General features: G+C 42.7%; 1 protein-coding gene across 2 annotated transcripts in view; it reads left to right on the top strand.

Moving 5' to 3' along the window:
* Positions 1 to 265: 265 nt before the first annotated feature.
* Positions 266 to 27907, top strand: part of LOC116912159 (ATP-binding cassette sub-family G member 3-like) — a 44969-nt gene continuing 17327 nt past the window's right edge. The window contains exons 1-9 of one of the 2 annotated variants that reach the window (XM_032916079.1): positions 286 to 488; positions 2521 to 2580; positions 3158 to 3272; positions 3757 to 3909; positions 7888 to 8024; positions 9522 to 9673; positions 10571 to 10642; positions 12906 to 13153; positions 19903 to 19985. In XM_032916079.1, the coding sequence (XP_032771970.1) occupies positions 286 to 488; positions 2521 to 2580; positions 3158 to 3272; positions 3757 to 3909; positions 7888 to 8024; positions 9522 to 9673; positions 10571 to 10642; positions 12906 to 13153; positions 19903 to 19985 (1223 nt within the window). Of the gene's footprint in view, positions 489 to 2520; positions 2581 to 3157; positions 3273 to 3756; positions 3910 to 7887; positions 8025 to 9521; positions 9674 to 10570; positions 10643 to 12905; positions 13154 to 19902; positions 19986 to 27907 lie in introns of both variants that reach the window. The other variant, XM_032916080.1, reaches the window with a different exon arrangement.

Consider the following 27907-nt stretch of genomic DNA (forward strand, 5'->3'; position numbering starts at 1 on the left):
TTAATTACAGATAACTTTTATCTTTAGCACAGTATGCCCATTAGTTTTTTTTTAGGAACATGGGGTCTAAGGGGAGTCTACGTACTCAGTCATGTCTGCTTCTCGGGTCATGTCTGGGTCCTTGGGTAATCACAGAGACATGTACTGTTCATGAGGAAGGAGTCTACCTATGGCAGCACAGTTGAAAGCCATCAGTGAGTGTGAGGACCTGTGTTATGACTGTGTTTGTCTGGACCCTCAGCTTGCTATTGCTTTTCGTTCTACAGGAAGGAAGAACCTCTCAAGATGTCTTCCAGTAATGACCTCACTGTAATACCAATGACAGACAGACATCACGGTGACCTTTCCGAAACAAACACCAGTGACCCGGAGACACTGACTGAAAAGGCTGTGTTGAGTTTTCACAACATCAGCTACAGAGAAACAGTGCAGAGCGGTTTTCCACTTCGTCAGCAGACACATGTGATAGAAAGACTGTCGAGCATCAGGTATGTCCATGAGCTAAAGACAACACTGTATTGAATAATGTTCTTAAGAAACACAGACTACCTCTCTATAAATAAGCTGTGTGTGCATGTGTATAAGTGTGTCCATGTGTGTGTATGTTTGTGTATATGTGTGTGTATAAGTGTATCTGAGTATGCATGTATGTATGTGTCTATACATCTGTGCATATTTGTGTGTGTGTCTGTACGTGTGTGGTATGCATGCACACATGTACACATGCACACGCATGTCTGAGGACGTGCAGATACTATTACACACATGGCACAAGGCTCTCAGAGGACAACCTTGAGCATTGGCCTTCACCTCTGCCTTGTTGGAGACAGAGGCTCTGGTTTTTCACTGTTGTGTATGGCAGGTTAGCAGCCAGTATGCTTCTGGGGATTCTCCTGTCTCTGCCTCCTCTCTCCACAGAGCTCTGGAGTTAGAGATGCCCATCATGAACCGAACTTTGTTAGTTCTGGGGCTTTAACTTAGGTCCTTGACCATCAAGAACTTTCCCCATCCATCCAGCCTCACCTTGTTCTACCTACAGACAGGTTCATGACCGCAGTGAGTTTAATGGGGTTAGAAACTAAAGAGCAACATTAGTGGATTAATCACACATGATATTGGTTCTTTGGAAATACAAATAAACTTGACCAACCCTAGACATAGTGACAAATGGGAACACGATAAATGATTACACTTCAATAAAATTAGGGATGGGAAAGTAGTACTGAAGACATACTCTTAAAATCAAGGCATGATAAGGAAATTTAGACTCTAGAAATTTGAAAGTCTAAAAGAATTGTGTACATTTGTATGTACACAGCCCTCCCAAAACTGAAGGCTGAGTAGGCTGACTGGGCCAATCCCAGGTGATCAGATGGGAGCAATGAGGAAAGTCCCGACAGCAGACAGACAGGGCCTGTTGTATCTGCTCAAAGTTCACTGAGAGCTAGAAAGAAGACAAGCAATGTGGAAACACAGAGTTTCACAAAGCAGAGAGAGCAGCCCATAACAAATCCTAAGGAGAGCATGCGTACCAAGGTTCCCCAGCTCAGTCTGCACACCCTATCTCTCCCACACCCAACCCTACGCTCTGTACTTGGGCTCTGGTCATTCCTCTCCTCTGCCTACAACTACCACCATTTCTTACTGAGAAGGGCATGGACAGAGCAAAGGGTTGACACATTATCTGAATGTGAAAGGACGAGTGGGAAGGGAACTGAGCTTCTGTAAGAATGTGCCCTTCTCAGTCTGAGTCTTCACTACGCTGAAGCAATCATTCAGTGTTCTGAGACTGATTCGTGCTTGTGCTTTATCTATGCATTAATAAGGAATGCCCTAGCTCTGAGCGATGGATTTCCATCCTAAACAGCGTGTTCTCATTTAAGTGTCAGAGAAGGAAGCCATCGTTTTGTGGGAGGTAGATTTTTGCTTTCTATTTGATTCAGGTGTTTTGCTTGAGTGTTGATCCTGCCAAAGCTTTCCTATCCTCTGCAGTGCTTCTGTCTAGTCTTTGGATTTCTACTGAAGGCGTATCGATTTTGGTTCTACTCCGTTTTAATAGCAACGACAGAGCTTCCAATACCCCACGAATTTTTGGCTTCTCAGGTAGAGATTCACTGAGTTGCAAGCAGGGTTGTGAAGACGGTGACCATCACACATTAGCAGGAAGCTGTCACAGCCGTGACACCTAAAGGCTGTGTGTGCAATGGAGTCTTCATGAGAACTGGCTACGTCCTTCAAAGGACGTTCATCTTGGCTGTATGGCATTTCAAAGAAGACAAATGGTTTAAATAATAAACAAAGAGGATTCTGTGATATCTGAGACATTTTCTGATGAGTTCCCACTAGCAGTTGACATATTTCTAAATCATAGACCTCTATTAACATTTAAAAATTATCAGTTTGTCCTTACGTTCTGTCTACAATTTCATCCAAATTCAACGAGTGCTTTCAATGTAGACCCTAAGCTAATTTCACTTCTTTAAAACAGAAAAGTACACCAGTATGACTTTGTGTTTACAGTGGGATCATGGAACCAGGCCTCAATGCCATTATGGGACCTCAGGATGGGAGCAGTTCTCTGTGAGTATAACCAAAAGCACAGCAAGCCCTCTGTATGCAGTTCACGTGCTCTAAACCAGTCACCTTCATGGGTGTTATTTAAGTGTTGTCACTGCAGCTAGGCTGGTCCTATGTGCTGTGATGTGCAGGAGGGATGTGTCTCATTTTCCACAATGAACTTTAGGAATAGGAAATGGTACAGTGATTGGCACATTGTGTTGATATCTGTCATTATTTCATGAGGTAGGGGGATAGTCCTGAAATAGAAAGATATAGCATAAGTTTTGTGAGGGTAAGAGAACATCCGCAGGGCTAACTCTCTTGAAATACATCAGCACCTTACCTGGGTCAGTCTCTAAGGCCAGATAGCAGGGAGAGGCAGTTATGTAAATCGTGTCTTGCATTCATAATTCTGGGCTGAATTACAACCTGTGATGAAGAGAAAAGTGCACATGTGTGACTTCAGTTAAACTGTTGACTTGTTCATTACATTGTTTCCATTTTGCTTGACATGCAGAGTTTTAATTTTGAGCCTCTAAAGGATGCTGTGGCTTTCATTGAAGAAAATAAACTACACACTATAATTAACCCTTTGTAGGTTATTAGATGTCTTAGCTGCAAGAAGAGATCCAAGTGGATTATCAGGAGATATTTTGGTAAACGATAAACCTCGACCTGCTAATTTCAAATGTACATCTGGTTATGTACCACAAGTAAGTGTTGGTGGGTTGCAATTTTAGACCTCTTCTGCTTGGGTATGGGCAGGTGCTCAGCTTATAGACTTGTGTCTTTCCAGTTAAGTCTATAACATACTCATAGGCCCCACTTTTTCCATGCCAACACTTTATAGTCATTCATTAACCTGAGTCTGACATCTGTGGCACACTGTTAGTAAGAACAGCCATGACTTAGTCTAGAGGGCCACTGTTGTCTACCTGTGTTCTTCCTCCAGCTTTCTACACTCCTAGAAGATGTCTTCTGCAAATAACTGCAGGCAGCAGTTACCAAATTCCTGTCCTCTTCTTGGGAAGCAAATGGGAGGGGGAAGAAAACATTTGGACCAGGCTCTGAGTTTGGGATTAGTGAAATTGAAAGTTTAAGTGCATTACACTGGATGTGTTGTTTGTGTGGCCTAGGTTACATTTGTTAGAGTCTTAGTGGTAACTATATCTAATTAGAATTCCATTTGCCCTTAAGAATGATGTGGTCATGCACACGGTGACTGTGAGAGACAATTTAGAGTTCTCAGCAGCTCTCCGTCTTCCAATGACTATAACAAGAAATGAAAAAAGAAGGAGGATCAATGAGGTGCTTGAACTTCTGCATCTGGATAAAGAACAAAATACCAAGGTAATGTGAGGAAAAATCTTGAAAGATTGAGAGAGAGAAGGGGGCGGGGCAGAGGGAGGGATAGGGGAAGAAGAGGGGGAGGGGAGAGAGACAGAGGGGGGAGGGAGGGAGGGAGGGAGGGAGGGAGGGAGGGAGACAATCAGTGTGTGGATGACATGACCCTCCACAAGGTGTTTCCTCTAGTTCTGTGGTCAAGGGTGACCACTTTCTCTGTTCATGAGTAAGTGACTGGGTACATGAAGTTAAGGTGGAAATTACACTGTGAAGCCTTCTAAACAATGGGTGAGCCTGGGAAAGGAGAGCGAACCAGCAGGGAAATGTGCTCCTCACACGGCCATTTCAAGTCTTCCTTATGTGACCCCTCTACCCTTAGTGTTACACTCATGACTCATTTGAGAATTTGATGAGTTCTGTTTTCTGTTCATCTTCCCTTCCTCTGGAGCAGTGGTTTTCATCCTCCCTAATGCTGTGACCCTTTAATACAGTTCCTCATTCCTGGTCACTCACGAGCACAAAATCATTTTGGTGCTACCTCATAACTGTAATTTTGCTGTCGTTGTGAATTCTAATGAAAATGTCTGATCTGTGACCCCTAAGGGCGCCATGGCCCACCGGTTGAGAAGCCCTGACCCAGAGGCCTTTGTTCCCTTGTTGTTTCAAATGTATTTTTGGAACTGAACTCTGATGTGAGACTGAGGACTCTGGCTCTGTGCTTCACCTACCTTAACTTTCCTTCCAGGATTGAACTCGGTCTCTAGCATCTTCTACTAACATGTTTAAGGCTTGTTATTTTTGTAGCCTCTTGTTTTGTGTTTTTATCTCATCCTGTCTGGGATGGTTAGTTCAGACTGTTGAATAGATACAATCCACAATCACTTGGAATCACCTAGAAAATGAGGAATACTCTAGTCGTGTAGACATTTCCACAGGTGCTTGTCTTCATAAGGAAATCCATGAGGAGAGACTCAGCCCACTGCAGCAGCACTGTTCTCTGGGCTTGGGTCCTGGGTGACAGAAGAAGGGAGTAGATGAGGTGGGCACTGGCAGGCAAGCAGGCATGCATTTTCTCTGTGCTCTGGACTGCACGTAACCAGCTGCATCAGGTTCCTGCCTTGCCATCCCTGCAATGATTGACTGCACTCCTGAACTGTGCTCTGAAAAAACCCTTCAGCTCCATGTGTACTTCTCACCAGAACATTTCATCTCAGCAACTGGATGGAAAACTAGGATATTCTCTTGCCCTTGCTCCCTGATGCCCTATCTTCTGACATCATTTACCCCCACATCTTGTGTTAGTTTTCAGAGATGCAGCCTTGGTCAAGAGCAACAAAGAATGAACCACCCGCCTTCTGTGGAAGCTCCTGCAGGGCCAGGCCACCGTGTAATGGATAATATGTTCTTTTCTTTTTAAAAATATTTATCTGACATATATGTGTATACTGTAGCTGTCTTCAGACACAACAGAAGAGGGCATTGGATCCCATTACAGGTGGTTGTGAGCCACCCTGTGGCTGCTGTGAATTGAGCTCAGGACCTCGTACTCTTTCTGCTGTGTCATCTCTCTAGCTCCAGTGACTTGTTTCTTACTGACATATTAAAAGGAATATTATATAGCACCTCATTCCTGGATACTGAATTATTCTGCATTCTTTAAAAAACAAGATGTACTTAGCTTAACAATTCCATTCTTATCTATCCAAATGGACACATCCTTGGCATCCTCAGCTGTCAGATCTACAGCCCTTAGCCATCCCCAAATGTCCTTTCATTGCCAATAGAACCTGATCAGGAACTTTCTTATATGCTTCAAGTTTTTAAATATCAGGTTGTTTCCATCTTCTTGGGTCCCCAAAACCTTCCTGCCCCTCACTGTGACACTGATTCATTGAGAAGTTCATATGTAGATGTTTGGTGAGTGGACACTTGGTGCTATGGATGAAAATGGCTTTCTAGAATGTAATTCTCATGGTTTAACTCCTGGCCTGGCCCTTTCTTAGAACAGCAATTAGGATGGCACAGGATACTTCTCTTCAGTGTTACATAAGACGCTTGTTTTGGTGGGAAGAATGGCTCTCACAAAGGCTGCCATCCATCACGGTTTCTTTCCTCCTGAGTGATAGGAACTTGTTTGCTTTGGTCCCTTCTAAAACTTGGTTTTATATTTTCAATGAGGTGCTTCATTTTGCTGTGTTTTAAACAATAAGTAGTCATCGCCCTACATTGCTTACTTGTTTTTTTAGTGACAACACATAAAGATATTTATTAACTTTTTGAAGGCCATGAAATATAAAAGATTTCAAGAATGTAATAATATAACTTTTTAATGATAACTTTGAATAACGGTGTGTATTACTATGTGCATTTGTGTGTGTAGGAATGTGTGTGTGAGTGTGTGTGTGATGTGTGAATGTGCATGTGAGTGTGGGTGTGCATATGTATGTGTATGAATGTGAATATGTGTGCATATGTGAGTGTGTGTGATCATGTGTGTGTCCCTGCCTGAGTGCCATAGCACACACAGGGATGCCATAGGTCCCTTTTCAAGGGTCCATTCCCACCTTGTATGTTGTATGCAGGCAGGGGCTGTCTTCTGCTGGTGTTCTACCTGCATGGCTTACGCTTCTCTCCTCTCACTGTAATTACATTCTGTTGGGATATGGATGCCTGACGCTGCATGTAGCTTTAGATGCAAGTTCCAGGGATCCAACCCAGGCTTGAGGCTTGCGTGGCTTTTCCCTGCTAAACCTCCTCAGCCATCGTAAGACTTCCATGTGAGAAATGTAGAGGAAACACGTAGGCCCTGCATGATTGTTATATAATCAGCACAGTGGTATAATTTCTAACTTCAGCCTTTGGGCTTCTGAGTGGGTAGTACTTTATCACACACTTGCTAACGCTATTTTTCACCTGAGCATTTTAAAAGAACATTAGGTAGTGTCTTACTCCTGAGAACTTAATTTAATTTCATTCATCCAAGTAAGGACAGATGCTCATCTACAAAGTCTAAACTATCAAGAACAACAATGCCTTTATATCTTCAGCCTTGTTGTGCCCCCATTCTTCCAATCCCTCACCATTCTTTGTTGTATGTTATCAGTAGGGCTCAATCATGGTTTTGCTTGTTATGTTTAGAGAGCTTAAGCTTCAGAATTCTTCCCCATTTCTGTGTCCCCTCAACCTTCTTGTGAACTCTCACCTTACACATTGACACTGACTGGTTAAAAAGACAATTCCAGTTTGACCTGAGGAATGTCCCCCCTTTTGGATTTGTCTACAGGGGTGAGACATGAATTCTTAGATGCTGTCCAGTGTAAATGATGTCAATTCACAAAGTCTTAAAGAAGTTGAAAATGACCTAGGAAGGCAATGAGAACTTTCAATATACTAATGTTTGCTAAAAGCAGTGTGTGTGTGTGTGTGTGTGTGTGTGTGTGTGTGTGTGTGTGAGTGTGTGTTGTTGTTGTGTGTGTGTGTGTTGGGGTGTTGTTAAATGATTACTAAAGATATTTTATCTCCTTTCTCATCTTCCCCATTTCTTTCGACAGTGATCTCACTTTGCAGGTCTTTGTGTGTTATTTTTTTTTTTTTTTTTTTTTTTTTTTTTTTTTTTTTTTTTGGTTCTTTTTTTTTTTTTTTTTTTTTTCGGAGCTGGGATCGAACCCAGGGCCTTGCGCTTCTAGGCAAGCGCTCTACCACTGAGCTAAATCCCCAACCCCTGGTCTTTGTGTTATAATGCATCCCTAGAACATGTGGTTGATAATGATCAAATAGTCAGCGTAATTAACATAGCTTCACGTCAAGTGTGACCTGATTTCATTCTATTCTCTAGTTAGAAGAGAAACCTCCTTCTTCTCCCAGGTGCCCATATTTTGGCTCTTTGGAATAATGATTTAACACAATCTTTTATTGCTGGAACAAGCTGATTTACCAAATGACAGTGACTATGTTCTTGTTGATAATTATGTCTTGGTGTTCTAGCCTAGATCCAAAGAACTCAGGAAAAGGACCAGTATAGCAGTGGAGCTGATCGCCGAGCATCCCATTTTGTTCTTGGATGATCCCACCACTGACTTAGACTTTGCAACTACCACTTATGTCATATCAGTCCTGAGAAGGTATGTGCCAAGGGAACATTAAGGTTTTATTTACTTAATGCCTGGTTGTGTGTGTGCATTTTTGGTTCAGGAGATGCAGAAGTAGATAACAGAACTCCTGTTTATTAGAGGGAAACTTCAACCAAGAAGAGACATCAAGAACACATTCTAGAGAATATGAAGGGTGGCTGTGGTGATGGTTGAGCACTGCTTTAAATAGCATGTTCCTAAACCCTCAAGCAGTGATGTGGAGAAAGAGGAACACTCCTCCATTGTTGGTGGGCTTGGAAACTGGTACAACCACTCTGGAAATCAGTCTGGAGGTTCCTCAGAAAATTGGACATTCCACTACCTGAGGACCAAGCTATACCTCTCCTGGGCATATACCCAAAAGATGCTCCAACATACAACAAAGACACATGCCCCACTATGTTCATAGTAGCCTTATTTATAATAGCCAGAAGCTGGAAAGATCCCAGATGCCCTTCAACAGAGGAAGGAATTCAAAAAATGTTATAAAACAATGAGTTCATGAAATTCATAGGCAAATGGAATGAACTAGAAAATATCATCCTGAGTGAGGTAACCTAATCACAGAAAAACACATGTATGCACTCATCAATAAGTGGATATTAGCCCAAAAGCTTGAATTATCCACGATGCAAGCCACAGACCACAGGAAGCTCAAGAGGAAGAATGAGCAAAATGCGGATGCTTCCACTCCTTTATAAAAGGGAGACAATAATATTCATAGGAGGAGATATGGAGGCAAAGTTTAGAGCAGAAACAGAAAGAATGTTCATTCAGAGCCTGCCCCACATGTGGCCCATGTATATACAACCACCAAAACTAGATAAGATTGATGAAGCTAAAAAATTCATGCTGAAAAGATCAGACTTAGATCTCTCCTGAGATACACAACCAAAGCATGTCAAATACAGTCAATGCTAGCAGCAAAACACTGAACTGAGAGCAGAACCCCGTTGGAGGAATTAAAGGAAGGATTGAAAGAGCTGAAGGGGCTTGCAACCCCATTAGAACAACAATGCCAAGCAACCAGAGCTTCCAGGGACTAAGCTAATACCATAAGACTATACATAGACTGACCCAGGAATCCAACTGCATATGTAGCAGAGAATAGCCTTGTTGGGGCACCAGTGGAAGGGAAGCCCTTGGTCTTGCCAAGGTTGGAACCCCAGTGCCGGGGAATATCAGCGGTGGTGGTAAGGGAGGGTGGATGGAGGTGAACACCCTCATGGGTGAGGGGGAGAGGGAGGGAATAGGGGACTTATGGACAGGAAATCCGGAAGGGGAATAACATTTGAAATGTAAATAAAGAAATGTTTTCAATAAAAAAATTTAAACAAACAAACAAAAAAAAACCAAAACAAAAAACCAAAAAGAAAAATTCCACCTGAAATGGGAATAAAGAGTATAAGGTCAGAAATGAAATATTGTGACGAGAATTTCAAGGTTCTGGTGTCCAGCGACTTATCATGTCTCCTTCTCTGAACTTAGGATGTCGATGAAGGGAAAGACAATCATCTTATCCATCAGTCAGCCTCAGTACTCCATCTTCAGATTCTTTGATAGCCTCACCTTAGTGGCTTCAGGAAAACTCATGTTTCATGGACCTGCACGGGATGCTCGGGAGTACTTCACATCTGCGGGTATGGTCGCCTGTTGCTGTGAGAGCTCCTCCATTCACAGGGCCTGCAAAGAGAACAGGGGGTATCAGGGCTGCTGTTTGACTCTTGTGCAGACTTACTGAGTGTGGGTTTCTCCACTTTAAATACCGGTGGTTAATTTGGCGACAAGATGTTTTGATAATTTAACAGTCTGGCTTGTTGTTCAGGTCTCTTCTTTGGCCGCAGGGCCGGTTATCCACCATTTGAGTAGCTCCATAAAGGCCGGGTATCACAGTCTTCCTGTTTACACAGCAGATGGCGGTTGTCAGTTTCCCCCTAGTGCGTGACCCACCTTTGAGGTGCTGCTGAGTTGTAACTAACTTAGTGGTGACTTTGTAGTTTGGGTTCAGGCGTGCTTGGGGACTATAGAGATTTAAGTCTGATTTCATGTTTCTGCTCTGCCTGTTTTCTACAGAGTCAGATTGTATGGTGAGGTTTTTTTTTCAAAGATTCATGCATTTAACTTTATCTTGTAGAAGCATGAATGCAGTTGTGGAGGCCTCTCTGCCTCCTAGAGGATAGGCTTAGCTTTTTACTTTCCAGCACTCTTTATTTGCTATCAGTTAATCTTTGTCATTGAAAATGTACAAGGCTGGTGAGTCTGTGGAGTCCCATAAAATTTCAGGCTGAGTTCAAATGTTTCACAGGAAGACTTTGCATGTATATCATACACATAAACATATATATTCTCTATATATTAGATAGGAAAGAGAGATTGCTGAAATATTGTATGAATTTCCATATGAATTATATATGGAAAAATAAATTAGTGAAGGGGAACAGGAAGAGGAGGAAGACATTAGACTGTGTCCTGCCTCCACTTCCCCACTCTCTGAGAAAGTGTCCTCAGGCTGTGTTCTTTGACTGCATTCTTTGTAGGTTACCCTGCAGACTTCTTCCTGGACATCATTAATGGAGGTTTCTGTGACACAGAGGAAGATGGCCATGAAGGTTTGTGAATCTCCTAGAGTCACACAAGTTTGCCTACCTGATTTCATTGAAACACAACAAGGGTTCATTGGAATATAGCTTTTTATGTTAATTAAGTGTCCTAAAATTAGCTGATAGTCAGTGCTGGGTGCGTTTGATATTATTTATGAAGGAACATTTCTGTGACATTGTCAGCAGTCATGACATCTGTTAGAAAGTCAATGCACTCATTGCTTTGCATATTATTCTTGTACTGCCTTAGATTAGGTTTGCTTAGGTGGCCAGGCCGGCCTCTTTCTGTGCTCTTTCTGCCTCACCTCCCAAGTACAGGAATTACAAGGTTTAACAGCTTATCACAGAAAGTCACCTGAGAGGAAGAAACCTCAATTAAGAAAATGCCCCCATAAGGTTGGGCTATAGACAAGTATGTAGAGTATTTTCTTAATTAGTGATTGATTTGGGAGGGCCTGACCCTATGAGTTGGCCCTGGTGGCCCTGGAGCAGGTAAGCCAGCCCTAGGGCAAGAGAGTGGGAAAGCTGGCCCTGCCCCTCACCAGGGAAGTACAGTAGATCTGGCCAGGCTTAGGAAAGGGTTAGCCTGCCCTAAGGGTGGGAGAGCAGGAGAGCTGGTCTTGCCCCCTCTGCCTACAGCACTCTAGAAAGTGCCTTGTATCTCACCTGGACACCACAGTAGAGCTAATTCTGGTGTCCTGGGGGGCTGGTGAGCTGGTTTTTAGGGCATGAGAGTGGGAGAAGTGGCCCTGTCTCTCACTGGTTACAACACTGGGTGAGCTAGCTGTGGTAGTGCTCACCCTGGGGATGAAGATACCAGAGAGCTGGTGGGCTGAGCAGCTCAGTTACCACAGAGGCCCAGACCCAGGGCCCACTCCAACATCTGCTCCATGTTTGACCTGCTGGAGCTTGTGAAAGGGCTGCCCTAGTAGATCCAAAACTACAGGATCTCCACGACACAGGGCAACAGCAAGATATCTGAGAGAAATCCCTGTAACAATCCAGTATTGATAGTGCATCAGAAGCCACAGGCCTCAAAACAGACCAATGACTCGTTGCAATGGACATTTGCAAGAGGGTGTTCTGTGTGACAAACTGTGATACACTGTAATTTAAGAAGGAAATTTGGCATTTTATACATTTGAATATACATTTGCATGTAGCAGAAAGCAGGGACCAGACCTCTGTATTAAGAAATGTAGATCTGTATGAGAATTCTTTAATAAGAATTAGGGTCCAGAAGGGAAAAGGCCCTTCAGTTGCTGAATCCGTGGGATAATAAGAATCATCAGGTCAGTTAGTGTATTAGTCATGGTTTTCTAGAGTTACAGGACCCAAGGAATGCTTCTGTATATCAAGGAATTTATTGTGATGACTTACAGTCTGTAGTCCAACTAACCCAACAATGGGCAGCTGTGAATGGGAAGTCCAAGAATCTAGCAGTTGCTCAGTCCCCACAAGGCTGGGTGTTTTAGCTGCTCTTCTGTAGAAGTTGAGTTCCAACAGAGGTGCTGACCAGTAAGTGCAAGCAGTCAAAGAAGAGTGAGTCTTCCATCTTCCAATGCCTTATGTAGGCCTCCAGCAAAAGGTGTGGCCCAGATTAAGGTCTGTACCACCAGGCCTGGGTCTAAAACTTGCTTTGTCCCAGGCTGACCTTGAACTCAGAGATCTCCTTGCCTCAGTCTCCTGGGATTAAAGGCATCTACTACCTTGCCTGGGTCTAAGCTTTTCATGGCCACTATGCCTCAAGATCTCCATGTCAAGATCCAGGTCAGAAACCTGTGCCTTCCAGCCTCAAGATGGGAATCACAGTTGTGCCTTCCATTTCTGTTCATTCTAGATGTAATCAAATTGACAGCCAGGAATAGCCATCACAGTTAGGGATGCTCTTCTAATTACTGTAGCAATTGTTTCATTCTTACATTTTTGTGGGCTGAGGACGTAGGTCAGCCAGGAGAGTGCTCGCCTAGCAAGCACAAAGCATGGAGTTTGGTTCCCAGCCCTGCATAACTGGGTATGAAGGTGCATGCCAGTAACCACAGCATTTGAAACAGAATCAGGCGGACCAGGAGAAGTTTAAGGTCACCTTTGACAACATAGCAACTTCCAGGGAGGTCTACGTCACATGAGACAGTCTCAAAGAAAAATCCATATACAATGAATGTGAAAAGTCAACATAAAATACAGTTAGGAATTTGACATGCTATTCATCAGAAAGATCAGTTAAATTACTTTCTGCTGTTTCTTGTCTTTGTCCACATTCATCACAAAGCTGGAAACTATGAAGAACTTATTAAGAAACAATATCAAGCCACAGAGAAATTGGCCAATATGTATGCCGAGTCCCGCTTACACAGTGACACAAGAGACAGACTGGATAAACTCTTGGGGCCACAGCAGCTGGACAGGAACTCAGCTGTGGAGACCACATGTGTCACCCCTTTCTGGCATCAACTCATGTGGATTACCTATCAATCATTCAAAAATTTCCAGGGTTTTGTACGGGTCACTGTGATTCAGGTAATGTGATGAATTATTTTAAATGTATTGTAAAAAACTCAATTGGGAACAATATGTGTCTCTGTCAGTGACTTCTGGGTCACACTTGCCTTCTGCTATTGTCCATGTGTTTGTTGTTCCACTGTTCTTGCCGTGTGGAAATGTTCACTACAGCAAGGAGAACATGATTAACTTCATTCTTATGGAAAAGGTGTATAGTGGTCGTTTTTCACTTAGAAGAACTATAATGGCTAATCAAAGTAGGACATTTGATTCAACGGTTGCATGAAGTAATGAGAGGCACACTTGGGAGTTCCTCTCAGCTGTATTCTTTAATTCACCAGTGCATCCTCAAGTTCATGTACAGGCGTGAGTAAAGTGAGTACAAAGGATTTTCCGAGGCGCAACCTTCCATGTGGGTAGGTGGATGGTAACTCCACAAACAGATAAAATTTGTAGCATGCCAGTTGAAAGAACGGACTTCGGAGAAAGTTTAAGTGGAGAAAGGGTAGAGATGGCCGGAAAAGTAGAGTTGATCTGTAGCTGTAATCAGGCTGTGAGGGAACAAAGCCATTGAACCCCTCTGAGGGAAGCCTGTGCGTCTACTGCCTGAGCGATGAGTCTGTCGTGGAAGGCTGATCTCTTCTTTATGGGCTGGTGTTTAGAGCAGTAGCTACTCAGAGACCAGTTTATACACAGTGCAACCAGACCTAACAAGACTCCTCCCTGTCAGCTAGGAACTGGAAAAAGGGCACTCTCTGCTTTTCTTTAAACTGTCTCTCTAGCAATGGTCATCCTGCCTTAAGTTTTTGTTATTGTAACATGAATCATGAATGTCACAGAAATGTAGTTCTCCCTGCTTACTTGGGCCAAAGCAAACTCATTTATATATTTCTTTCATGGTGACTGTGTCGATGATGATGGTTCTGTGGTGTTGTCTCTTGATTTCAGGGTCTTACCATTAGAGGGTAAGCACTCTGCTGTGGGTCTGCATTTCCTTTCCTGTGCAATCATAATAGTCAGTTCACCTCATTATGTCGTGGGTTTTACTTTATTATCACACTTGTAGCTTTTGTTGAATACGGATGGCGAGTTGTTGGCTGTGATGAAACCCTACCTAGTTCTTAACACATCTATAGCTGTTTTCATATTTCAATGTTGCTGCCTTCTATGTGTGTATGTGAGTATGTTGTCATTTGCATTATCCTGTCAGTTGCTTCAAACACATTGGTCCTTATATGTCCCGCGCTATCGTCTCGCCAGCAAGAACACGCGCGGACACCAGGATCCTTCTGCAGCAAAGCGTTTATTACATCTTGAAGAGGAGAGACCGGGGCCCAGAAAGGCGCTGCTTATAAAACCCTAGCACGGCGCGTCCACGCCTGATTGGTCGCTTACCCATGATCTCACTGGCACGTCCCGGGGTGGGCAAAGACTTGGCGCGAACACACTCTTGCACATGCGCACACAGCTAGCTTCCTGAAAGCTGTTTATCAGGTTTAGTAGTTCTCTGGTGGAACTTTTGGGATCACTTCAATATACTATCATATCATCTGCAAATAGTGATATTTTGACTTCTTCTTTTCCGATCTGTATCCCCTTGACCTCCTTTTGTTGTCTGATTGCTCTGGCTAGAACTTCAAGAACTATATTGAATAAGTAGGGAGAGAGTGGGCAGCCTTGTCTAGTCCCTGATTTTAGTGGGATTGCTTCAAGTTTCTCTCCATGTAGTTTAATGTTAGCAACTGGTTTGCTGTATATGGCTTTTACTATGTTTAGGTATGGACCTTGTATTCCTATTCTTTCCAGGACTTTTATCATGAAGGGGTGTTGAATTTTGTCAAATGCTTTCTCAGCATCTAATGAAATGATCATGTGGTTTTGTTCTTTCAGTTTGTTTATATAATGGATCACTTTGATGGTTTTCCGTATTTTAAACCATCCCTGCATGCCTGGGATGAAGCCTACTTGATCATGGTGGATGATTGTTTTGATATGCTCTTGGATTCGGTTTGCCAGAATTTTATTGAGTATTTTTGCGTCGATATAAGGGAAATTGGTCTGAAGTTCTCTTTCTTTGTTGGGTCTTTGTGTGGTTTAGGTATAAGAGTAATTGTGGCTTCATAGAAGGAATTCGGTAGTGCTCCATCTGTTTCAGTTTTGTGGAATAGTTTGGATAATATTGGTATGAGGTCTTCTATGAAGGTCTGATAGAATTCTGCACTAAACCCGTCTGGACCTGGGCTCTTTTGTTTGGGAGTCCTTTAATGACTGCTTCTATTTCCTTAGGAGTTATGGGGTTGTTTAACTGGTTTATCTGTTCCTGATTTAACTTTGGTACCTGGTATCTATCTAGGAAATTGTCCATTTCCTGTAGATTTTCAAATTTTGTTGAATATAGGCTTTTATAGTAAGATCTGATGATTTTTTGAATTTCCTCTGAATCTGTAGTTATGTCTCCCTTTTCATTTCTGATTTTGTTAATTTGGATACACTCTCTGTGTCCTCTCATTAGTCTGGCTAAGGGTTTATCTATCTTGTTGATTTTCTCAAAGAACCAACTTTTGGTTCTGTTGATTCTTTCTATGGTCCTTTTGTTTCTACTTGGTTGATTTCAGCTCTGAGTTTGATTATTTCCTGCCTTCTACTCCTCCTGGGTGTATTTGCTTCTTTTTGTTCTAGAGCTTTTAGGTGTGCTGTCAAGCTGCTGACATATGCTCTTTCCTGTTTCTTTCTGCAGGCACTCAGCGCTATGAGTTTTCCTCTTAGCACAGCTTTCATTGTGTCCCATAAGTTTGGGTATGTTGTACCTTCATTTTCATTAAATTCTAAAAAGTTTTTAATTTCTTTCTTTATTTCTTCCTTGACCAGGTTATCATTGAGTAGAGCATTGTTCAATTTCCACGTATATGTGGGCTTTCTTCCCTTATTGTTATTGAAGACCAACTTTAGGCCGTGGTGGTCCGATAGCACGCAAGGGATTATTTCTATCTTTCTGTACATGTTGAGGCCCGTTTTTTGACCAATTATATGGTCAATTTTGGAGAAAGTACCATGGGGAGCTGAGAAGAAGGTATATCCTTTTGTTTTAGGATAGAATGTTCTATAAATATCTGTTAAGTCCATTTGGCTCATGACTTCTCTTAGTCTGTCTACATCTCTGTTTAATTTCTGTTTCCATGATCTGTCCATTGATGAGAGTGGGTGTTGAAATCTCCTACTATTATTGTGTGAGGTGCAATGTGTGTTTTGAGCTTTAGTAAGGTTTCTTTTTGTATGTAGGTGCCCTTGTATTTGGGGCATAGATATTTAGGATTGAGAGTTCATCTTGGTGGATTTTTCCTTTGATGAATATAAAGTGTCCTTCTTATCTTTTTTGATGACTTTTAGTTGAAAATTGATTTTATTTGATATTAGAATGGCTACTCCAGCTTGCTTCTTCCGACCATTTGCTTGGAAAGTTGTTTTCCAGCCTTTCACTCTGAGGTAGTGTCTGTCTTTGTCTCTGAGGTGTGTTTCCTGTAGGCAGCAGAATGCAGGGTCCTCGTTATGTGTATCCAGTTTGTTAATCTATGTCTTTTTATTGGGGAGTTGAGGCCATTGATGTTGAGAGATATTAAGGAATAGTGATTATTGCTTCCTGTTATATTCATATTCGGATGTGAGGTTATGTTTGTGTGCTTTTCTTCTCTTTGTTTTGTTCCCAAGACAATTAGTTTCTTGCTTCTTCTAGGGTATAGCTTGCCTCCTTATGTTGGGCTTTACCATTTATTATCCTTTGTAGTGCTGGATTTGTAGAAAGATATTGTGTAAATTTGGTTTTGTCATGGAATATCTTGGTTTCTCCATCTATGTTAATTGAGAGTTTTGCAGGATACAGTAACCTGGGCTGGCATCTGTGTTCTCTTAGGGTCTGTATGACATCAGTCCAGGATCTTCTGGCCTTCATAGTTTCTGGCGAAAAGTCTGGTGTGATTCTGATAGGTCTGCCTTTATATGTTACTTGATCTTTTTCCCTTACTGCTTTTAATATTCTTTCTTTATTTTGTGCATTTGGTGTTTTGACTATTATGTGACGGGAGGTGTTTCTTTTCTGGTCCAATCTATTTGGAGTTCTGTAGGCTTCTTGTATGCCTATGGGTATCTCTTTTTTTAGGTTAGGGAAGTTTTCTTCTATGATTTTGTTGAAGATATTTACTGGTCCTTTGAGCTGGGAGTCTTCACTCTCTTCTATACCTATTATCCTTAGGTTTGATCTTCTCATTGAGTCCTGGATTTCCTGTATGTTTTGGACCAGTAGCTTTTTTACGCTTTACATTATCTTTGACAGTTGAGTCAATGATTTCTATGGAATCTTCTGCTCCTGAGATTCTCTCTTCCATCTCTTGTATTCTGTTGGTGAAGCTTGTATCTACAGCTCCTTGTCTCTTCTTTTGTTTTTCTATATCCAGGGTTGTTTCCATGTGTTCTTTCTTGATTGCTTCTATTTCTATTTTTAATTCCTTCAACTGTTTGATTGTGTTTTCCTGGAATTCTTTCAGGGATTTTTGTGTCTCCTGTCTATGGGCTTCTACTTGTTTATTTATGTTTTCCTGGAATTCTTTCAGGCTTTTTTGCGATTCCTCTCTGTAGGCTTCTACTTGTTTATTAATGTTTTCCTGTGTTTCTCTAAGGGAGTTCTTCACATCTTTCTTGAAGTCCTCCAGCATCATGATCAAATATGATTTTGAAACTAGATCTTGCTTTTCTGGTGTGTTTGGATATTCCATGTTTGTTTTGATGGGAGAATTGGGCTCCAATGGTGCCATGTAGTCTTGGTTTCTGTTGCTTGGGTTCCTGCACTTGCCTCTCGCCATCAGATTATCTCTAGTGTTACTTTGTTCTGCTATTTCTGACAGTGGCTAGACTGTCCTAGCCACTGTTTTACTCTTTTCTTTCAGTCAGTTATGGGGACAGAGTGTTCTGCTTTCGGGCGTGTAGTTTTTAATCTCTACAGGTCTTCAGCTGTTCCTGTGGGCCTGTGTCTTGAGTTCACCAGGCAGGTCACTTGCAGCAGAAAAGTTGGTCTCACCTGTGGTCTCGAGGCTCAAGTTCGCTCGCGGGGTGCTGCCCACGAGCTCTCTGCGGCGGCAGCAACCAGGAAGATCTGCGTCGCCCTTTCCGGGAGCTTCAGTGCACCAGGGTTCCAGATGGATTTTGGTGTTTTCCTCTGGCGTCCGAGATGTGTGTGCAGAGTGCAGTCTCTTCTGGTTTCCCAGGCATGTCTGCCTCTCTGAAGGTTTAGCTCTCCCTCCCACGGGATTTGGGTGCAGAGAACTGTTTATCCGGTCTGTTTCCTTCAGGTTCTGGCGGTGTCTCAGGCAGGGGTCCTGCTGCTCCTGGTCCCTCCCCCACGGGGACCCAGAGGCCTTATACAATTTCCTCTTGGGCCAGGGATGTGGGCAGGGGTGGGCAGTGTTGGTGGTCTCTTCCGCTCTGCAGCCTCAGGAGTGCCCACCTGACCAGGTGGTGAGGTCTCTCTCCCACGGGGTCTGGGAGCAGAGAGCTGCTGCAGGCCGGGATCCGCGGGTGTGGGACTCCCGGTAAACAAAGGAAGTGCCCGGTCCTAGAGGAATTCTGCCTCTGTGTGTCCCGATTTCACCAGGCAGGTCACTTGCAGCAGATAAGTTGGTCTTACCTGTGGTCCCGAGGCTCAGTTCGCTCGCGGGGTGCTGCCCACAAGCTCTCTGTGGCGGCAGCAACCAGGAAGATCTGCGCCGCCCTTTCCGGGAGCTTCAGTGCACCGAGGACTACATTTTTGAATTTGTATTTACTCATTTTGTATACATGGCAGCATCTTATTTGCATGTATAACTGTGTCATTTGCATGCCAATGGAGGTTAGAAGAAGTTGTCAGGTCTTCTGGAACTTGAGTTTCAGGTGCTTGTGAGAAGTCTTTCGAGTCCTCTGCAAGAGCAGCAAATGTTCTTAACTGCTGGGCCAGACCTCCAAGCCCTGGATTTGGGTTTTCTGTTTAAGTTATCATGTTTCATGAAAGAATATTTTCCTTTAGATTATAATTTCTTGTTTTTAAAAAGTAGCGGGATGAATAACAGAATATCTCAGATGAGTTGCAGCATCATGTCACCTCACCCCTTAGCTTAGTGAAGCCTGTTTTAAAGCCATTTGACCCTCAGACCAGAAGTTATGCAGCCTTTCTGTGAGCTATCTGCACAGAGTACATGGGGATCTGAGGGTTAGCAGGAGAGGGGTGAGACTCGTTGAGCACAGGCCCCCTCTGCTGACATGATAGAGCAGCACTGACAGAGATGATGGACAGCAGAAGCACTGGGTGCTGCAGAGCTGGCCATGGGAATGCAGGCTGGCAGCTGTAATGCTCTCTGTTGTACAGGTGCAGACTTCCCAGAGGTTCCACACATGAGGACAAGCTAACCCCTGCTCAGCACACAAATCCACTGTTAGAAACTGTGTCACGAGTAGATTTTAATTTTATTATTTACCTTCACTCACCAGTCCTCCTGGGGTACAGGGAGAAACCTTCACTTTTCTAGAGTCTGTACTGTTAGGGCTTCAGATTGCAGGGCCCTCAACTTTCCATTTAACATGCTATCAGTCTATAAACATGCATGTTTTGTATTCTCCCAGGATTCTGGTCAAAATATGCTGTCAGATATGATTAGAAACCACGTATCTTAAAATAATGGACAGTGTGTTGAGTACTTTCTACTCCTAATGGAAACTTCCCTTTTTTCTCGTTTTCTCTATCATAGGCTGTTATCACAGCCACACTAGCAGCACTGGTAGGCATCACTTTCCAGTTCCTGAAAAATGATTGTAATGAAGTCTGGATAAGGTAAGTAAATTTGGGTCCTGATTTTGAGACAGTGCTGTCATTTTTGTCAAGCTTATTTACATATCCACTGAGATTTGGAATTCGAGACTAGTAGGCGTTCATTAGGTGGTCGGGTGTGCTGTATATTGAAGGCCAAGCGGGAGAGCTCACATTTCCTGTATTTGTGTGTGGATCCTATACGTACCATGCCATTGTTCACATTTTACATCGTCCTCATCTTATATATTCCATCCCTGCCACATTTTCCCTCCCTCTGCTCTCCCCAGTCTCTCGCCCTACCACCTCTCTCTCCCAGATGCACCCCCATCTCTTCTCCAAAGAAAGAGCAGGCCTCCCAGTGACACCAACCAAACATGGAATAAAAAGCTTCAAGAAGACTTGTCATATACCCTCCTATCACGGCTAGATAAGGCAGCCCAAAAGGAGGAAACGGTTTTGGTGTATGTAACTCTAGCCACAATCTAAATGTAAGGGCAATTTTTCACCTTCCTACATGGAGTCCCATAGTTCTGGAAGAAGACACACACACACACACACACACACACACACACACACAGCAAAACAAATTACTCTCAATTCCTGGCAACCACCACTCTATTCTCTGCCTTTGAATCTGACTAATATGGAACCCTGAATTGGAGTCATGATGCATTTGTGGTTTGTTATGGGTTTGATTAGGTCCTTGTTTGTTCTGGCCAACTTGATTCCATTAGTGTAAAGTCTTCAGGGCTCATTAAAAGGGCATGTGTAGGGATTTCTCGGACTCTATGAGGCAGAATAATTGTCTATTGTGTGCACATGCTGTTGCTTCTCATTCGTTTGTGCTTGGAAATGCTGTTTTTTTCTTACTTTTGTCTGCTAGGAAAGATGCTGCCAAGTGTGCGATACATGTGTTTAGGCCCTGGAATTTTGACCTTAAGGTAGAGGGCAAGAGTTGATATACTGTACGGCCATTGTGTTATTTGAGGTACTGCTATCCTGTCTCCACTCCACTGTACTGTTTTATATTCTTACCAGCAGAACACAAGGGCTGAAGTATGTCTACATTCTCACACAAACATATTCTTTCTTGCTTAGAAGAAGGAATTGGATGCTTTATGAATTCTTCGTAGAACCCCTTTTCCCATTTTAAATTAGAATATTTTCTTTTCATTCCAAATTTATTTATTTGTTTGTTTGTTTATTTATTTATTTATTTACTTATTTAGTGTGTGTATGTGTGTGGGCATGTATGTCCTACAGTATGGATGTGGAAGACAGAGGACAATTTACAAGAGCTGATCTGCCCACCACTTGGGCTTCAGGGATTGCTTGTAGGTCATCAAGCTTGGCATAGTTATCTTACCTGCTGAACCATCTCACTGGACTTGGATTATACTTTCCTATTAAGTTATAGTTATTTTTGCTCCTAAAATATGAACCCCTCACCACATACATGATGCACACACATTTTCTCCCCTTCTGTCTGTTGCCGTTTTAGTCTGTTGATAGTGCCCTTGCTGCAGGGATGGCTTTAGCTTACCTATCCTGCATTTGTGGCTTTGGGTCAATTTTCCTAAATACATTTGGTTTGTTTGAATGTGAGTGTTGGGTAACAGATGGGATTCAGTTAGTCTGACTTCTCATATAGCTGTCATTATTATGGTTGTTGTCTAGTTTGAGTTATCATGTGGCCTTAAAGATATCCTCTGTTTTTAATTGGATATTTTCTTTATTTACATTTCAGATGTTATCCTCTTTCCCGGTTTCCCCTCCATAAACCCCATATTCCTGTTTCTATGAGGGTACTTGCCCACCCAACCACCCACTCCCTCCCACCTCCCCACCTGGCATTCTCCTACAATGGAGCATCAAGCCTTCACAGGACCAAAGGCCTCTCCACCCATTGATGCCCCACAAGGCCCTCCTCTGCTACACATGGGGCTGGAGCCATAGGTCCCTCCATGTGTCCTCTTTGGTTGGTGGTTTAGTCCCTGGGAGCTCTGGTTGTTTGACATTATTGTCCTTCCTAGGGGGTTGCAAACTCTTTCAGCTCCTTCAGTCCTTTCTATAATGTCTCCATTGGGAACCCCATTCTTGGTCCAATGGTTGACTGTGAGCTCTCAGGAGACAGCTATATTAGGCTCCTGTCAGTATGCACGTCTTAGCATCTGCAATAGTGTCTGGGTCTTGTGACTGTTTGTGGGACCAAGTGTGGGAGTCTCTCGATAGCCTTCCCTTTGGTCTCTGCTCCAAACTCTGTTTTCATATTTCCTCTTATGAATATTTTGTTCCCCCTTCTAGGAAGGACTGAAGCATCCACACTTTGGTCATCTTTCTTTTTGAGCTTCATGTAGTCTGTGGATTGTATCTTGGGTATTCTGAGCTTTTGGGGTAATATCCACTTATCAGTGAGTGCGTGCCATGTGTGTTTTTTGTGATTGGATTACCTCACTCAGGATGATATTTTCTAGTTCCATCCATTTGCCTATGAATTTCATGAAGTCATTATTTTTAATATCTGAGTAGAACTCCATGGTGTAAATGTACCACATTTTCTGTATTTATTCCTCTGTTGAAGGGCATCTGGGATCTTTCCAGCTTCTGGCTATTATAAATAAAGCTGCTATGAACATAGTGGAGCATGTGTCCTTGTTGTATGTTGGAACATCATTCGCGTATATGCCCAGGAGTGGTATAGCTGGGTCCTCAGGGAATACTATGTCCAATTTTCTGAGGAACCTCCAGACTATTTCCAGAGTAGTTGTACCAGCTTGCAATCCCACCAACAATGGAGGAGTGTTCCTCTTTCTCCACATTCTTGCCAGAGTCTGCTCTCACCTGATTTTTTGATCTTAGCCATTCTGACTGGTGTGAGTTGGAATCTCAGAGTTGTTTTGATTTTTATTGCTATGATGACTAAAGATGCTGGACATTTCTTTAGGTGCTTCTCAGCCATTCAATATTCCTCATTTGAGAACTCTTTGTTTAGCTCTGTACCCCTTTTCAAAATAGGGTTCTTTGATTCTCTGGAGTCTAACTTCATGAGTTATTTCTATGTATTTGATATTAGCCCTCTATCACATGTAGGATTGGTAAAGATCTTTTCCCAATCTGTTGTTTGCCATTATGTCTTAATGACAGTGTCCTTTGCATTACAGAAGCTTTGCAATTTTATGAAGTCCTATTTATTGATTCTTGATCTTAGAGCATAAGCCATTGGTGTTCTCTACAGTAGAATTTCCCCAGTGCCCATGTGTTTGAGGCTTTTCACCACTTTTTCTTCTATTAGTTTGAGTGTATCTGGTTTTATGTGGAGGTCATTGATCCATTTGGACTTAAGCTTTGTACAGGGTGATAAGCAGGGATCAATCTTCATTCTTCTACATGCTGACCTCCAGTTGATCCAGCACCATTTGTTGAAAATGCTATCTTTTTTCCACTGTATGGTTTTAGGTCCTTTGTCAAAGATCAAGTGACCAGAGGTGTGTGGGTTCAATTCTGGGTCTTCAGTTCTATTCTATTGATCTACCTGCCTGTACCAATACTATACAGTTTTTATCACTATTGCTCTGTAATACAGCTTGAGATTAGGGATGGTGATTTCCCCCAGAAGTTCTTTTATTGTTGAGAATAGTCTTTGGTATCCTGTGTTTTTTGTTATTCCCAATGAATTTGCAAATTCCTTTTTCTAACTCTGTGAAGAATATGCTAGTATACTTAAGTGACCCCAAAAATTCCACCAGAGAACTCCTAAACCTGATAAATAACTTAAGCAAAATGATTGGATACACAATTAACTCACATGATCAGTAACCTTCCTCCACTCAAAGGATAAACAGGCTGAGAAAGAAATTAGGGAGACGTCACCCTTCACAATAGTCACAAATAATATAAAATACCTTGGTATGACTCTAACCAAGCAAGTGAAAGATCTGCACGAAAAGGTATCCTTTTATGTTAAACTATAGCATGTTCCACACATATTTTGTCAGCAGCAGCACCCTTGTCAGAATTCTCACTGAAATTTATGTAAGGTAAATGCTTTGCTCAAAACTGTGCTCAAAACAGAGCAGGGTACTTCACAATGGCCAGAGAGTTTTGAAAACTAAAGAAACTTCAGGAAGCTTCTGGTGTGTGTGTGTGTGTGTGTGTGTGTGTGTATGTGTGTGTGTACATGTGTGTGCATGTATGTTCATGTGTATGAGTGTGTGTATGATAGAAAAGATGTTTGTGCGAGCATGTGTATGTGAGGTGTCTGTCATGTGTGTGTGTATTATGTATGTGTGAGAATGTTTGTGAGTGTGGTGTGTGTGTGTGTGTGTGTTTGAGAATGTGTATAAATGTGTGAGAAAGACTGTGTGTTAGTGTGCATGATTGTGTGTATGGGTGTAAGTGAGTAGTGTTGCAAGTTTTACATATACTCTTGTGTGTGCTTCATCCTTTTTCATGTAGGTGTGTATACATGTACATCTGGGTCAGCATCCGCGTGTCTCTATGTGGAGGCCGGAAGGTTGAGGCTTGGTTTTCCTTGATGACGCTATACTGTCTCTTTCAAGACACGTTTCTCACTCAACCTATAGCTCAATGATTGGCTGGGCTGACTTGCTAATGAGCTGAAAGATCCACCTCTGTATCCTACATCTGTGTGGTACAGGTGTAAGTGTGTGCCTGGCTTTTACCTGGGCTCAAGGACCTGAACTCAGGTCTTCGTGGTTGCATGGGCAGACACTTCTGAACAGGCTACCTGCCCAGCCCCACAAATCAGTTTGATGTGTAGAAAAAGGCAATGAGTTTTGAAAGAAAGAAGAAGAAAACCCGTTCTTCAGTGAGTTTCCTCCTCTGTGAATTGGACATCAGTCTGCACAGAGACAATTGTTACAGCTATTTCCAGGCATCCTCTCTGAAGTCTGAACACTTTCCAGTCCTGCTAGGACTTGGCTTATGACTGTGTAGAGGGCATGCCTCAGTCCAACACATCTTAGGTCACAGGTGTAGACACTGTCACAGAAATCGTTCAGAAATAAACCCTGAAAAACCTGAAGTGGAAATGCTCTTGGAAAATGCAGCCATAAGGAAGACCTTTACTAGCTGTTTCTTCATAGACTTTTAGAAAGGGTTAAATACTCTCAATTTGTGTTTTTTACTTCCTCTCTCACAGTGTTTAAGAAGAAATGGGACTGTGTGAAAATGGCTTTTGTGTGTGGTTTATTTCATGTTTCCTAAGTAGTGTTTTTGTTTGTTTGTTTTCGGTTGGTGGGCTTGTCAGTTGCTTGTCTACTTGGCACAAGTTAGAGAGTCATGTGGGGCTAATGAATCACGATTGAGAAAATGCCTCTGTTGGATTGACTGTAGGCACGTCTGTGGGGCATTTTCTTGATTGATGATTGATGTGGTTGAGGCCAGCCCATTGGGAGCAGTGCCAACCCTGGGCATGTGGTTCTTAGTTGTATGAGACAGCAGGCTGAGCAAGCCACGAGGAACAAGGTAATAGGAAGATTCCTCCATAGCCTCAGCTTCCATTCCTGCCCCCAAGTTCCTGCCTTGAATTCCTGCTCTGACTTCCCTTGGGGATGAACTATTACTTGGGATGTGTACAGCACATTAAATTTCATTTCCCCAAGGTTGCTTTGGTTATAGTGTTCACCACAGCAAAAGAAACCCAAGCCGGACAGTTAGAAACAGTTCCTCAGCACCACCCACTGAATTATTTTCAGGGTGAATATTACTATTTAAACCGTCACTAGTGTCAAGAGGCCAGAAGTCACCTCTCATGTTTGGATCCAGGGCTGCCTTTGCACTTCATTCAATTGGTGTAACTCAGAACTGGCTCTGAATTTTGTGGCATATGAGCTCTTTTGGCTCCACAGCCTTATAGGGTTGAGATGGCAACAGAATAGGGAAACAGTGGCATTAAAAGCAATAATTAGACCCAGAAGTTCATCCTGTGCATAGGTCTTAGTTATGGTTTTACTGCTGTGAACAGACACCATGATCCAGGCAAGTTTTAAAAGAACATTTAATTAGGGCTGGCTTACAGGTTCAGAGGTTCAGTCCATTATCATCAAGGTAGGAGCGTGGCAGCATCCAGGCAGGCATGGTGCAGGAGGAGCTGAAAGTTCTACATCTTAATCTGAAGGCTGCTAGTGGAAGACTGGCTTCCAGGCAGCCAGGATAAGGGTCTTAAAGGTCACACCCACAGGGACACACATATTCCAACAGCGCCACACCTCCTAATAGTGCCACTCCTTGGCCCAAGCATATACAAACCATCATGGCATACTAACAAACATCTGAAATTATTTTCCCCGAATGCATCTGTAGTCGGATGTACATTGGAGCATTACACACAGTAACCAAGTTAAGGGATTTAAGCGTCTGCCAACAGAAAACTGGCAAAGAAAATGAGAATTGTAGTGTGCTTATCTTGAAAATGGGAATTTCAACAACAAAGGATAGAATCGAAGATTTAAAGAACATCATGCAAAGTAAAGTAATCTAAGGACACAGAGAGGCAAGCACACGTTTCACATACGTGTGGACTGTAAAGCAATTCACCTCCAGGCAGCCTGGTTGACAGTGGCAACTGCCAGAGGTGTGCATGGAAGAGACACATGTGGACTGAGAGTACAAAATCCATTAACCTGGAGAAGTAACATTCTCTTCCACTGAAACAAATTGTATGGCGCATTCAATCCAGCAAACACGAAACACACCTCAAAGTTTCTGAAAACATGTTTCAAACGAGGTAGTACCATAGAAATGTAGAGGTGGGTATCACGTCATTTAGTTTGATTAAATTATTTCACAGAAGTTTTCATGAATTATACTTCTTTTATACCTTATACATTTAACTATAATTTGTTAATGTATAATTAAAATATTTTAAAAATCAGATCACTAGGTAGATGTGGCACATAGTTAACTGTAGCCAGGGACACACGGTTTCCTTTCTAAATTCTTGGTTTTGTCAATAAAAAATGAAAACACAGATGGGAACTGGAGGAAAATTTATTGGAGGGGAGGAATACCTGCCACCTGAGATCACATGTGTGGGGAAATGGAAGTGTGGGGAGAGGGAGGGAGGGAGGGAGGTGGGAGGGAGGGAGGGAGGGAGAGAGAAAGAGAGAGAGAGAGAGAGAGAGAGAGAGAGAGAGAGAGAGAGAGAGAGAGAGAGAGAGAGAGAGAAATGAGCCTTGAAAAGCAGAATTGGCTCCTGAGGAGACGAGGAAGAGCCCAGGCCTGCTGCTGTGTTCTGTCATGGGTGCCTGGGTCCTCTGCTCTTATTTGATCCTTTAAAGCAGGACCAAAGTTGTAACCTGACAGGCCCAGAATTGTCCTGTAGCCCAGGCTAGCCTCAGTCTACAGCAGCCTGCCTCCCAAGTTCTTGTCTCTAATAAGGTCTCCTTACCTGATCTGGGTATCCATCCACTATGTACCTGTGTAAGGAGAGTCACTGACCCCTGACTGTCATATGTGCCAGGATATTAGGACCCCAATCACACCATTTGCCTTAGAGGAACCTGACACGTGTGTCCAGGAGACACATGACAGCAGGGGGCTTTTATTCCCTTCTATTCAGTATCACATGAACTCAAATTATTTCTTCATAAATATGCATGCCTGAATTCATTTTTTTGCACTCTTAGGAGACTTTGAAACTTTTCAGGAAGATGGTTGTCCTATTTTAGGAATAGTCATCTTTAAGGGTCATCTTTAATAATCATCTATGTCAACTCTGTGGTGATGTCCCCAGCTCTTGAGAGGGGATTCCCTCTGCTGTCTCATTCTTCTTCATCTGTGAAAGCTAAGTGGCTAACTGAATGTGAAAACCCATTGGAGCTTTATTTTTGCTTTCTTTTTCTGTATATTAGGAATGATACTTAACAATTTCGTAAGTCATACTGAAGTGGTCAGTTGGGGTGCCATGTCTAAATACCACA

This window comes from Rattus rattus, chromosome 11, assembly GCF_011064425.1.
Source record: "Rattus rattus isolate New Zealand chromosome 11, Rrattus_CSIRO_v1, whole genome shotgun sequence".
NCBI lineage: Eukaryota > Metazoa > Chordata > Mammalia > Rodentia > Muridae > Rattus > Rattus rattus.